Source organism: Protopterus annectens, chromosome 4.part0, assembly GCF_019279795.1.
Source record: "Protopterus annectens isolate FY-2018-M chromosome 4.part0, PAN1.0, whole genome shotgun sequence".
NCBI classification, from domain to species: domain Eukaryota; kingdom Metazoa; phylum Chordata; order Ceratodontiformes; family Protopteridae; genus Protopterus; species Protopterus annectens.
The window spans coordinates 1,038,211,807-1,038,224,646 of NC_056733.1; the positions used below are offsets into that span (position 1 = coordinate 1,038,211,807).

The following is a 12,840-nucleotide window of genomic DNA, read 5'->3' on the forward strand; positions in this document are numbered from 1 at the left end:
ATTGATGTGAAGATGCATCTGGTCTGTGGTCCACTTGCCCTGAATGCATTTTCCTGCCATGTGTGCTCCCCAGGCGTAATCCGAAGCATCTGTTGTTAGAGTTTGCCTGGCTGTGGGTTGGGTAAAAGGCTGACCCTTGTTTAGGTGACATGCCTGTGCCCACCATCGAAACTCTTGTTGTAGGCAGGGAATCACTGGTATTACTGCTTCTAAACTGTGAGCGTGTTGAGTCCAAACACTTTTTAGGTACCATTGTAATTTCCTCATATGCAGTCTGGCATATGGTATTAGTAGAATGCAGGACACCATGAATCCCAGGGTCTGCAGAAATTTTGCAGGGAGATGGGACTTTTTTGCCAGTAATTGAAAATATTGAGTTAGTTGAACTTGTTTGTCTGGTGTGAGGTAAGCCATCTGGGCCGTTGTATTTAAGCTGGCACCCAGGAATATAATCTGTTGCGAGGGCACTAGTTTTGACTTCTTTTCATTTACTGTGTACCCTAGAGAAATTAGCAACCTTTTACAAATGCCAGATGCTGTAGAAGAATGTCCTTTGTCTCTGCTTGAATGAGGCAGTCGTCCAGGTATGGATATATTTGAATTCCTTTTTGTCTGCAAAATGCAATTACTGGTGCCAGGCACTTTGTGAAGACCCTGGGCGCAGTAGATAAGCCTAAGGGCAGTGCAGAGAATTGGTAGTGCATTGTACCAGCTTTGAATCGGAGGTATCTTCTGCAATTTTGTCTGATAGGGACATGCAGGTATGCCTCTTTGAGGTCCAGAGTAACAAGCCAAGCCTTCTTGCCCAGCCTGGGTAGAAGCTGCTGTAATGTTAACATTTTGAATTTTGGAATATCCAGGTAAGTATTCAGAATTGACAGGTCCAGTATGGGCCTCCAGGCCTTGTCCTTTCTGGGGACCAGGAAGAGTCTTGAGTAAAATCCTTGTCCTTGTTCCTGTTGTGGTACTTTCTGAATAACTCTCATGTCCATGAGGGCTGAAATTAGTTTTTGTGCCTCTGCCCATTGATTTTGTGGCAGGTCTGGCATTCCTTTTAGCCTTGGTAAAGTATGAAAGTGGAACCTGTAACCTTGAGACACAATATTCAGAACCCATTTGTCTTGGATGATTGTTTGCCAGTTTTGAGAAAAAAGTGCTAGTTTTCCCCCTAAGGGGGCTTCCAAAAGGGACGTGCTTGGCGTACGAAGGGGAAAGTCATTGTGACTGTTTCCTGTAAGGTTGAGACTTGTCCTCACCTCCTTTTGGGGTTGAGGTGCTCCACTGCCATTGTCTGTTTGAGCCTTGGGGTTGAGATCTGCCTCTTGGGCATCTGTATCTGCCTCTCTGTGGCCTGTCTGACACTGGAAAGGACCAATTCTTTGTTGGCCAATTTCTACTAAACCGAGGTGGCTGTATCTGTAAGAAATCCTTGACTGTTTGCATAGATTTAGCTTTATCCTCCATTTTCTTTAACACCTCTTCTGCCTTAACACCAAACAAGGTATCATGCTGTAAAGGAGCATCCAATAATTTTGCCTTAACATGATCAGGTAAACTCTGTTCTTTTAACCAAGCATGTCTTCGGATCACAGATCCTGTAACTGCGGCTCTACAAGAGGCCTCTAAAGAATCAAAACCACATTGCAGAGTATGTTTTCCCACATGTTCAACTGCATGCAATAAATCCTGCATTTCTTTACAGTCAGGAGCTTCTGAGCTTGCAAGCATTTTCTGTTTTAACTGAGCCATTAAATATTGTTGGTACTTAAGCATGTGAAACTGGCAATTTAAAGCTCTTACTACTAAAGTTGCAGAAGTGTATCCTTTCTTCCCCCATCTATCCAAAGCTCTGGAATCTCTGTCAGAGGGTACTGGATTTTTTGCAATGAAAGCCTTAACCCCTTTTGGACCCTGGGAAATAGTTTCTGGATCAGCAGAAGAGTTTTTGTAAAGAAACTTGTGAGAGTCAGGGACTCTATAGTACCTGTCTGGCTTGGCTGGAGCAGGGGGCAAAGAATCAGGAGATATGCTGGATTCAGAGAACACATCATCCACAATGTCTAGCACAGGTGGAATAGCCAGCGGCCTGTGCTGAGGCAATAAAAGGAAATCCCTGAGCCTTTTCTTGGATTCTGAGTAATCCTGACTTTCCCAATGGAAATGCTCCCTCATGGTATGTAAAGTTTCCCCAAAAGAATAATCCTCAGGAGGAGAGGCTGAAGGGATAGATTCTTCAGCATCAGAGTCCTCATAGGGGGGTAGAGAGTATCCCTGGTCTGAAGATGAATCAGAGGAAATGGAAACCTGATCAGAGGAATCATATCATATCATAATCATATCGTATCCTGCCTAGGTCTTTTCTCAGGAGGGGGATGGGAACCCCTGATTAAAGTAATGAGGTCTTCGGCCATTTTAAGCATCTGTTTCTTAGGCATGGAGGACTGTCCAGGAGAATGCTGTACTTGTTTCTTTGTCTTTAATGGTACCTTTGTCTTGGCTGTTGTTTTAATGGTAAGTTGTGAAGGTCTGAAAACACCCTCAGAAGCCGATGTCTGCTCAGCGGCTCCGGACCCATCTGAGGGATTTGTTTCCGTAGGCCCAATACATTGAGTTTCCAGAGGCCTAGTTGTCTCCACATGGGAGTCAGAAGCGGCCTGTGGCTCTGAGGTAGCGGGTGTCAGGGGCTACGAAAGCGCCTCACTGAGAACCGGTGAACCGGCGACTGGCCTAGAAGAGGTTTCGTCATCGGTTTTGGACCTCGGATGCCTGTCTTTATCCTTGTCTTTGCGTTTTTTCGGTATTGAGGTCGTCGGTTGATCTGACGGCATGGTATAATTAAACCTTCGGCCAAAGTAGTGCAAAGCAAAATCAAAATGTCTTTTTATAGTGCGTTTGTTAAATCTAGCACAAAACCGACAACTAGTGACTTCGTGATCAGGGCCTAGGCATGGAATACAGTAAGAGTGGAAGTCCTTATGAGGTATTTGCTTCCCACAAGAAATACAATTATTAACTTTTTCTGACATCGGTCTGAGGCAAGAAAAAAGTTTCCCCAACGGGGTACTTAGCTTTATTGAAGACTTCGGATCTGAAATTCGACTTCGAAAATCTCAGGAGTTGGCCGACCGGCACTTGTGAACTGCTTCTGCTTCGGGCACCGCGCGGCAAGAATGACTGAAGAAAATGGTGTTGGATGCATCTTATATACCCCTGGCGCACTGACGTCAGGGAAGAGGCGACAGCAACCGACGCCGGACCAAGACTTTGGAACTCTGGCCAACTGTGGGACTGCCTGATGACAGGATAACCCAAGTGTAATGACTGCAGCAGTGTAACACAAAGAACATCTAGGAGCCATAGTCAAGTCCCCAAATGATGTGGACATCCTACAGAAGGGCCTCGCTGAGACATGTGTCTGATGTCAGAGCCATGGCCTCAAGCTCAATGCCAAAAAGTGCAGTGTCATCCCCTTTGGTAAAAACTCTGTACCCATGAACTACCACATAGGCAGCAATCTACTTAACACCGAATGTGTGATAAGAGACTTTGGGACCCAGGTGGACAGCAGTCCCTCCTTTGATAGTCACATCACCACAGTAGTCAGGAAGTCCTTCTACGTGGCACACCTCATCATAAAAGGGTTCTCATCCAGGAAAAAAGAGGTCATTGTTCCTCTCTACTCGACACTCATTAGACCCATTATAGAGTACAACGCCCCTTTTGGAATGTACCTCACAAGACATCTGCAGCAGCTGGAAAGGCCACAGAAGTACCTCACAAAGAGTATTACTGGCCTCAAACAAATGCCCCACACTGACCCCCTAAAAAAAACTCCAGCTTTACTCCGTAGCATATCACCTACTCCGAGGTGACCTCTGCCTAACATATAAAGCTATGTCAAACCCAGAGCTGTTGGACATGCTACACCTAAAGAAATCCCAATCCCGCCGAGCTACATGCTCTAGGGACCTAAACCTTGTCACCACAATAAACAGGACATGCTGGAAGGATAGATTCCTGTCCCAGAGACTTCCCATACTCTGGAACAGGCTACCCATCTATGTCAAGCAAAGTTCCTCATTAGCACTCTTCAAGAAAAATCTTGATGAGTGGATGGGAAATAGGAAATACACCCCGAAGATTACTTCTGTGTCTCTGCTTGACAGTGGCACAGGAAAATAACTTTCTTGGGTGGCGTAAGCCAAGGAACCTTGTTGGCTAGGCTTACGTAGGCCCTTGGGCCGATAGCCTAGTACCTACCTATGAACCTATGAAATGGGTATTATTATTATTATTATTATTATTATTATTATTATTATCCCTAGGCTACTGAGAAGAGGCCACTAGCAAGATCACTTAACTCTTCTAGTGGATTCTTCACAGCTGGGGGGGGTGGTATAGAAATAATGCTTGCACACTGCAAAGAGAGAGAGAAAGATGATAAGAGAAATTGCATTATTAAAGGTAAAGGGCATGTTCAGCCTAAACAGATGTTTAAAGTGAAGCTGTTACGTTTATAGGCATGTAAACAAAAAGAAAGACATAAAGTGTTTACTTCAACATGTGTCACCACTTCTGATTCATTATTTGTGGTTAACAGGGTTTCTGATCAATGGCTGTTACATCTCACAGCTTTTGTAAGAGTGGTTTGAGGTTCTGGCCACATCAGAATATTCCCAAACAAATACATGAACACAGGTACAAAGACTGACCTTAACAGACCAAATAAATAATTTTTGAAACACCACAGCTTCCTTTTCCCCAAGAATGTATTATCTCCAAGTTCAAATATATATTTAGGGGAGGTGCTGGGGGCACAGCTTCCCACGTGGGGAGGAAGAGTGTTATCATTTATGTTTATGGTGCATTTATATTCATGTATATATTCAGTAATTGTAGCTTTTCTAATTTTATGTAAAATCATCTGTTATGTTTCAGTCTTATGATGGGATAGTGTTCTACTCCTACAGTCTATACCTACAGACTGTCAAAAATTAAGTCACTTAACTACAGAGTCCTCCAAAGTCACAATTGACAGAAGATACCGGTACCCTGTAGGCTTACCTAGTTAACACGTGAATTATAAAGACATAAATGAACATTATAGGGTTAGTTCACTACAGTATACGATAATAAAAAGTTTGCTCTTATTTGTGTTACTGTTAAGATTAGAAAGTTCTTTTTTTAGAAATGGACATGTCAGGTGTCTAGTGAAAGTAGGAATTTATTCACATTTCTTCTGTTTGTAGTACTCTGAATCCCCAGTTCATGCAGGGGTTATTTATTACATCTAAATCCCTTGTCAAAGATTTTTCTATGTATGTGGCAGATGAACAAACTTTATTTTGTTTTATCCTGTATTAATGTGAATAAATAACACTAATACAGCATTAAAAACATATAATTTGCAGTGTGCATGACCACTGCATCCCAAACTCCATAATTTCTAGACTCCAACTATGTTTACTTCTTTCATGCTATAGTGCTGTTTTTGGTTTTAATTTGGTGAAATATCATATCATTAACTTTGTTTTATTACAAGTTTCATTTTCACTGAAGGAAAGGTGGATTGCTTTCCATAATTTCCATTTTTGCTTATGACCAGCGAGAGTAAAATTAAGTTTTGTTTTGCCCATCTAGCTGTATGCTAACAGTCCTCACTTTTCATACCCCATAGTGAAGCCTGCCTTACTAATTGTACATAGCCCTTCTGGGATGCCTGTTGCCTTACTGTGTATGTACCACAACTTCCTATCTTCTACTCTTCCTCATCAAAGTGACATTTTACATCTGTATAAGCAAACTTGTTCTGCAGGCTATTTAACAATAAAATACAGTTCACACTTGTTTGCAAATATTGCTCTTGTGTTTAACAATATAAACAATGTACATGTATACCAACTTATTGTTTTTGTAATATACTAAAATGAATTGCCTGCATTAACGCCTTTGTCATGAGTCTTGGCTAAAGAGTCAGTTGACTATCCCACCCACTTAGTTATCAAATGTTTAAATAAAATAAAATGCTGTTCTGTAATTAAGTGTTTTAAATAAAGGTCACCATACATTACAGTAACCGTTCAGTACATTTTACCAGGGCTCAGATTTTGAAGTTTTACAGCCCTCCTCCAAGGCTGTGAGGAGTAAATGGTTTACTGTGCAGGCATATCTGGTGCGCCACCAAGAGGCAGCAGTTCTTTTACAAGGTCAGGTGATGAAACTTCTTAATTTGTGTCATTCAAACAAAGACTAGTCAGGCATTACTTAGCTTGCTACTTTTGTGTCATGGAAATGGGGCTTGTATTATGGATTAGACACTAGTGGCTGAAGAAATACTGTTTCCATAGCAATATAGGGTACTGTATCACTAAGGTATAGTGGGTTGAGATATTAGTGACTCAGGCTTACAAGTATCAAGTTACAGGCAGATTCTCCTTTTGTATGATTTGAACTCTCTTATTCTTAAATCATTCATAACTGCATACTAACACTATGTGGCAAAGCTGTAAACTACAACAGCGGTAGGCAGTAATGCACAAGGCTTAAAAGACAGCTTTGCCAAGTACAAAGGGCCTGATGCTCAAAGGAAGATGCAAGTGACCTTGAGTTATTTACCATGGTAAAACGTTTAGCCAAATACAGCAGAGGTTATAGTGTAACCTGAAACCAACTTTAGTAGGTTCAGTACAGTTTCCAGCATTAACCTCTCTTTTCCTACCTACATCACATAACTACATCTAGGAACCAGGTACTTACTTGCAACATCAAGTCTTGCATGACATGTATCTGCTCCGGCATCATTTAAAGCTGATACTGTGTACCATCCTGCATCTTTCTTATTAACATCGTGTATTAACAGTCCAATTTTGCCAGTGTAGTCCTGAAACATGCTGCAAGATAAAAAGCACTACTGTAACGCAGTCAGAAACAACCTGTACACCAATAAATACAGCAAGAAAACACGTACTACTAATGAAACAAACGTAAGCAATGAGGCACATACTTTTTCATCAGTTTAAAACAGATTCCTAATATTTGTAATCTGTTAAATGAACTATCCAAAATTCAGAATATGATTCAAGCAAAACAACATGAAATACTAACAGACGTAGATGGCTTTATGTACCTGCATCCACGACTGTCCTAAAGGAGGTTAAATACATAAAACATGCTGCTTGTTTTCAAAAGACAGCAACTCTTAGGCTCACCAGTTTTTCATTTTAAAGGTATCATTCACGTTGACAATGGTCCCTAACCACAGAATCAGTGCAGCAGAAGAAAATGAAGGGGGTGAGAGTCTAAAGAAGAAATTAGAAAGAATCTCATCTTTTTAGCTGTGTAGTCAGCTTTTTCAGTTTTCTGACCACTTAATTCAGTCTTTCAGTTTCTTCCTTAGACTCTTCCCACCACATTCCTCTGTTGTACTAATTCTGTGAAACCAATGGGGGTGCTGATCACCCAATAAAGTGGAGTACCAGGAGCAGAGTGAGATGGTTGTAGCAGCAGCACTGCTTTTTTTCAGGATGACAAGTAATAATGCTCTACTGGGCCCTGCTCGGGACATACCTTGAATGCTGGGTGCTTACACTTATCAAGGGTACCAGAACTTGTCAGACATTTGGGATGCATGGCTAGGCCTAAAAAGGCTAGTAGCATAGTACACACCTATGAACCTATGGAGGGGTTCCTCTCTGATAAGTTGTGTCTAAACAGAGGAACCAGGTGGGGTATCCTCTTTCCCCTTTGTTATTTGCTTTATATTTAGAACCATTGGCAAAGAAAATACGGGACTCAAAATTAAAGGATATAATTGGTATGGTAATCAAGAAAATTTGGCTTTATTTGCAGATATTACTGTCTACCTGAGAAATCCAGAAAAGGACATTTCTGTGTTATGGAACATTTTGAGACTATTTCAAGTCTATTCAGGATATAGATATAATGACGATAAAACAAAGGCTATAGCTATAAATTATATACCCAAACAAAAATTGGTTCAGCAATACTCATATTTATGTGGACACGATAAGATGACGTATTTATGAGTATAGATTAAAAAGGCTTCTGTTATGGCAGCTAAAGATATGTGAGAAGAGACTAAACAAAAGAAAGACTGAAAAACTAGATGCTCTTGTTTTATGAATATGGATAGTAAGTTACAAGCAGTGAAAATGTTTTCAGTTCCTTTAGTTTTATTTACACATCAGGCTTATTTTTATCAAACAGAGTAGAAGGTGTGGACAATAATTAAAAAAAAAAAAAGAGTTGATAAAATTTATTTGGAAGGGGAAGAGGGAAAGGGTTAAGCATGATAAGCTGATCCTTTCAATAGAAAGTACAGTTGTGTACACTTACCATAAATGTAGATGTTCATGTGTATTCACTATTGCAGTCATTACATTTGGGTCATCTGCCTGCAGGTAGCCCTCAGCCGGACTGAATACCAGAATCTTCGGATTTCTGAGTCGGATGCTGTCGCTTCTTCCATGACGTCAGGTCGTCAGGGGTATAAAACATGCAGCCGACGCCATTACATCAGTTTTTCTTGCCCCAGATGTCAGGTGCCCCCGCAATAGGAAGCAATTATATGGTGTGTAACACCCCCAGCAAAAAGCAAATACACAAGATATAATATATGCTAAACAAGAAGGAAAGGTAGAGCCAAGAGAAGTCAGGGGGCTGGAGGGAGGGTAACCAGGACTGCAACAGTGAATACACTCGAACATCTACATTTATGGTAAGTGTACACAACTGTACTATGTTCTTTGTGTTTCACTGTTGCAGTTATCACATTTGTGTTGATTCCCAAAGCTAAGGAAGGGTGGAGGCAGTTAAAGAGCATTAGGGCTAGTAATCAGGCACTGTACAACTGCTGTGTCAAATCCACCTCTGGATTTAGAAATGATAGGCAGGTGGTAATGCTTGGTGAAAGTGTGTATAGAGCTCCAGGTATCAGCTTCCAGGATGTCCCTGGTAGGGACTCCTCTGAGAAATGACGTAGAGGTAGATGCAGCCCTGGTGGGATGTGATCTTATCCCCTGTGAGGTAGGTTTTTCCATGGCGCTTGTAGCAGAAATGGATGCAATAGGCTATTCATTTGGAAATGGTTTGCTTTGAAATGGCCTTCCCCTCTGCCCCTGCAGCAAAGCTAACTAGCAGCTGGTCAGATTTTCTGACAGGCTTAGTTCTGTTCAAACAGAATCTAACCTGTCGGTGCACGTCCAGATAATGCAGTATCCTTTCCCCTTCATTCTGAGGATTAGGGAAAAAAGTAGGCAAATGAATGGACTGGTTCAGAGCCACACTAGACACCACCTTGGGCATAAAAGATGGATTAGTCCTGAGGGAAACCCTGTCCGCATGGAAGATAATGAAGGGTTCCACTGCCATGAGGGCCTGCAGTTCAGACACTCTTCTTGCTGAAGTGATGGCTAGAAGTAAGGCTGTTTTCCTTCTTCTTCTTTCGGCTTTTCCTGGTTAGGGGGTCGCCACAGCAGATCATCTGTCTGCTCATGATTGGCAATGGAGTTTTACGGTGTCGAGTTGCCAGCCCGGCGCCCAACCTTCCACAGAAGGCACACACACGCACACACTCACACCTAGGTCCAATTTAGAGTGACCAATTCACCTACTGCATGTCTTTGGGATGTGGGAGGAAACCAGAGCACCCAGAGAAAACCCACGCGACCACAGGGAGGACATACAGACTCCACACAGAAGGCACCCCAGCCGAGAATCGAACCAGAGAACATTTTGCTGTGAGGCGGCAACGCTAACCGCTGCACCACCATGGCCACCCAGAAGTAAGGCAAATTTCAACTCTGCTGTAGCAGCTGGTTCAAAGGGGGAAAATGTGAGTTTTTCTAATACAAAGCTAAGGTCCCAGGATGGAGTGGGAGCTCTCCTGGGGGGGGGGGTCATTAAATTTTTGGCCCCTATAACAAACTGTTTTAGCAGGGGATGAGAGAAGAGGGGTGGCCCGGTATTATAATGTGCTGAAATGGCAGAGGCATGAATCTTAATTGAAGAGGACGATAGGGCCTTGTGGAGCATTTCTGTTAAATAATCTAGAATATGAGGTAAGCTGGGCACCATTGTGCCCATCCCCTGAGCCTGGCTACAGGAACAGTATCTTTTCCACTTTTCTGAATAGGGTTCTATAGTACTAGGCCTCCTTGTCTCAAGAATGACATCCAGCACCTGCTTACTGAGGGCTGCTAGAGGTGAGCTCAAGGAATTAGCTAGGCTGCAAGGTTCAGGGTTTGAAGCTGAGGGTGCAGAATGTGGCCCACCTGCTGGGACAGCAGGGAAGGGGTCTGAGGCAGGTGCCATGGTTGCAGCAGTGTCAGACTGTGCAAAAGGGGGTACCAGTGCTGGTGTGGTCAGTCTGGGGCAATCAGTATTGTCCTTGGCTTGTCCTGTTTGATCTTTAGTAGAACCTTCGACAGGAGAGGCAGAGGGGGAAAGGCATAAATTGAGAGGCTTTCCCAAGTAAAGGACAGGGCATCCACTTTCCAAGCTTGACTGTGGGGAGTTCTGGTGCAGAATTTGTTCAACTGGTAGTTCTGAGGGGAGGCAAACAGGTCTACCTCTGGTGTCCCCCATTTGTTCCTCAAGAGCTTGAATATTTTGGGTTCCAGTTTCCATTCGTGTGGGTCCATGAGATTTCTGCTTAGGTCGTCTGCCAGTGAATTTAGTTCCCCTGGCAGGAATTGAGCTTGCAGGTTCACTTGGTAGCTCAAGGCTTGTTTATGTACCACATAACTGTGGTGTTGTCTGTCTTTATCAATAGTTGCCCTGGAAGGATAAGGTATTTGAAGGCTGTCAGAGCATTCTGTACAGCTAACATTTCTTTCTGATTGATATGTAGGTGCATCTGTTTTGGGTTCCATTTGCCCTGAATGCACTGCCCTGCCTTGTGAGCCCCCCATGCACAGTCTGATGCGTCTGTTGTTAGGGTTTGGACGGCAGGGGGTAGAGTGAAAGGGAGTCCCTTGTTGTGGTAGTATGCCTCTGCCCACTAAAGGAACTCTGCCCTTAGACAAGGAATGATAGGAATCATTGTTTCCAGGTCCTGAGAATGTTGACACCATAGACTTTTTAGATACCCTTGAAGTTTCCTCATATGCAGTCTTGCATATGGAGTTAACAGAATGCAAGAGGCCATGAACCCCAGGGCTTGCAGGATTTTCCTTGCAGACAGCTGGGTATTTGTGGCCAGTAGGTTGAAGTAGGTTGTCAAATAAACTTGTTTCTCTGGTGTGAGGAATGTCACCTGGGAAGCTGTGTTCAAGCTTGCTCCCAGGAATACAATCTGTTGGCAGGGTACTAGGTGTGATTTCTTCTCGTTGATGGTGTACCCCAGTGAGGTTAGAAGTCTCTTTACAAATGCCAGGTGTTGTAATAGCAAGTCCTGACTTTCTGCCTGAATCAGGCAATCGTCCAAGTATGGGTAAATCTGAATATTTCTCTGCCTGCAAAATGCAATGGCTGGAGCTAGGCACTTTGTGAATACCCTGGGCACAGTAGATAAGCCAAAGGGAAGTGCAGAGAACTGATAGTGCATACAGCCCGCCCTGAAAAGTAGGTATTGTCTGCAGGATTCCCTTATTGGGATGTGCAAGTAAGATTCTTTTAAGTCTAGGGTTGCCAGCCAGGCATCCTTGGCTAGCATAGGAAGAAGCTGTTGAAGAGTTAGCATTTTGAATTTTGGAACCACCAGAAAGGTGTTGAGAATAGACAGATGCAGGATAGGACGCCCGGAGTTTTCTTTTCTGGGAACCAGGAACAGTCTTGAATAAAAACCTTGTCCCCTTTGTTCTGCTGGGACAGGTTGAATAGCCCTGATACAGAGGAGAGAGAGCACTTCTTTTTGGGCCTCCGCCCATTGATTTGGGGGAAGGTCTGGCCATCCACTTGGGATTGGGAGTGAATGGAAGTGGAATCTGTATCCTAGGGAAACTATATTTAAAACCCATTTGTCCTGGGTAATGAGTTCCCAGTTTTTTGCATGCAGGGCGAGCTTTCCTCCTAAGGGAGCAAATAGTTGAGCAGGGCTTGGAAGAGAAGGATAAGTCATTGTGCCATTTTTCCATAGGGGGTGGCTTACTACTCCCTGCTTTGGAAGTGCCCCCCCCCCCCCCCACTGCTTAGATCTGTGCATAGCCTGAGACTAAAGTCTTGGTGTTCTGCTGCTCCTGGGTTTGGACTGAGAAGGCCTGAAAGGGACTGGAAAAGACCAGTACTTTGAAGGCCAATGCCTACTAAATCTAGGAGGCTCTACTTCTAAGAAATCTTTAACAGTTTGCATAGATTTAGCTTTTTCCTCCATCTTTTTGAGGACTTATTCTGCTTTGTTGCCAAAAAGGCGGTCTTGGTTTAAGGGTGCATCCAGTAATTTAGCTTTCACATGATCCGGCAAGTTTTGTTCCAAGCCAAGCATGCCTTTTAAGTACAGACCCAGTGACAGCAGCTGTGCAAGATGCTTCTAAAGCATCAAAACCACATTGCAAAGTACATTTACCAACTTGTTTAGCAGAATGCATTAACTCTTGCAAATCTTTGTGTTCAGCACAGTCAGGAATCAACATCATTTTCTGTTTAAGTAATCCCATAATATGCTGCTGATACTTTAACATATGAAACTGGCAATTTAAAGACCTAAAGGCCAAAGGAGCATAAGTGTATACCTTCTTACTCCATCTGTCTAAAGCTCTAGAGTCCCTATCAGAAGGGGTAGTGTTTTTTGCAGTAGTAGCATTAATGTCTTTTGGTCCTTGGGAAATGGTCTCTGGATCCGCAGTAGGATTCTTGAAGAGGAATTTCTGAGAGTCAGGTACT

At 43.0% G+C, this 12,840-nt stretch overlaps 1 protein-coding gene across 1 annotated transcript in view; it reads right to left on the reverse strand.

Moving 5' to 3' along the window:
- The window catches only part of MYOT (myotilin), a 1,852,166-nt gene that overhangs the window by 57,206 nt on the left and 1,782,120 nt on the right, over nt 1–12,840 (reverse strand). Inside the window, exon 16 of the mRNA XM_044068976.1 lies at nt 6,757–6,890. Within this exon, the coding sequence (XP_043924911.1) occupies nt 6,757–6,890 (134 nt within the window). The remainder of the gene's footprint in view (nt 1–6,756; nt 6,891–12,840) is intronic.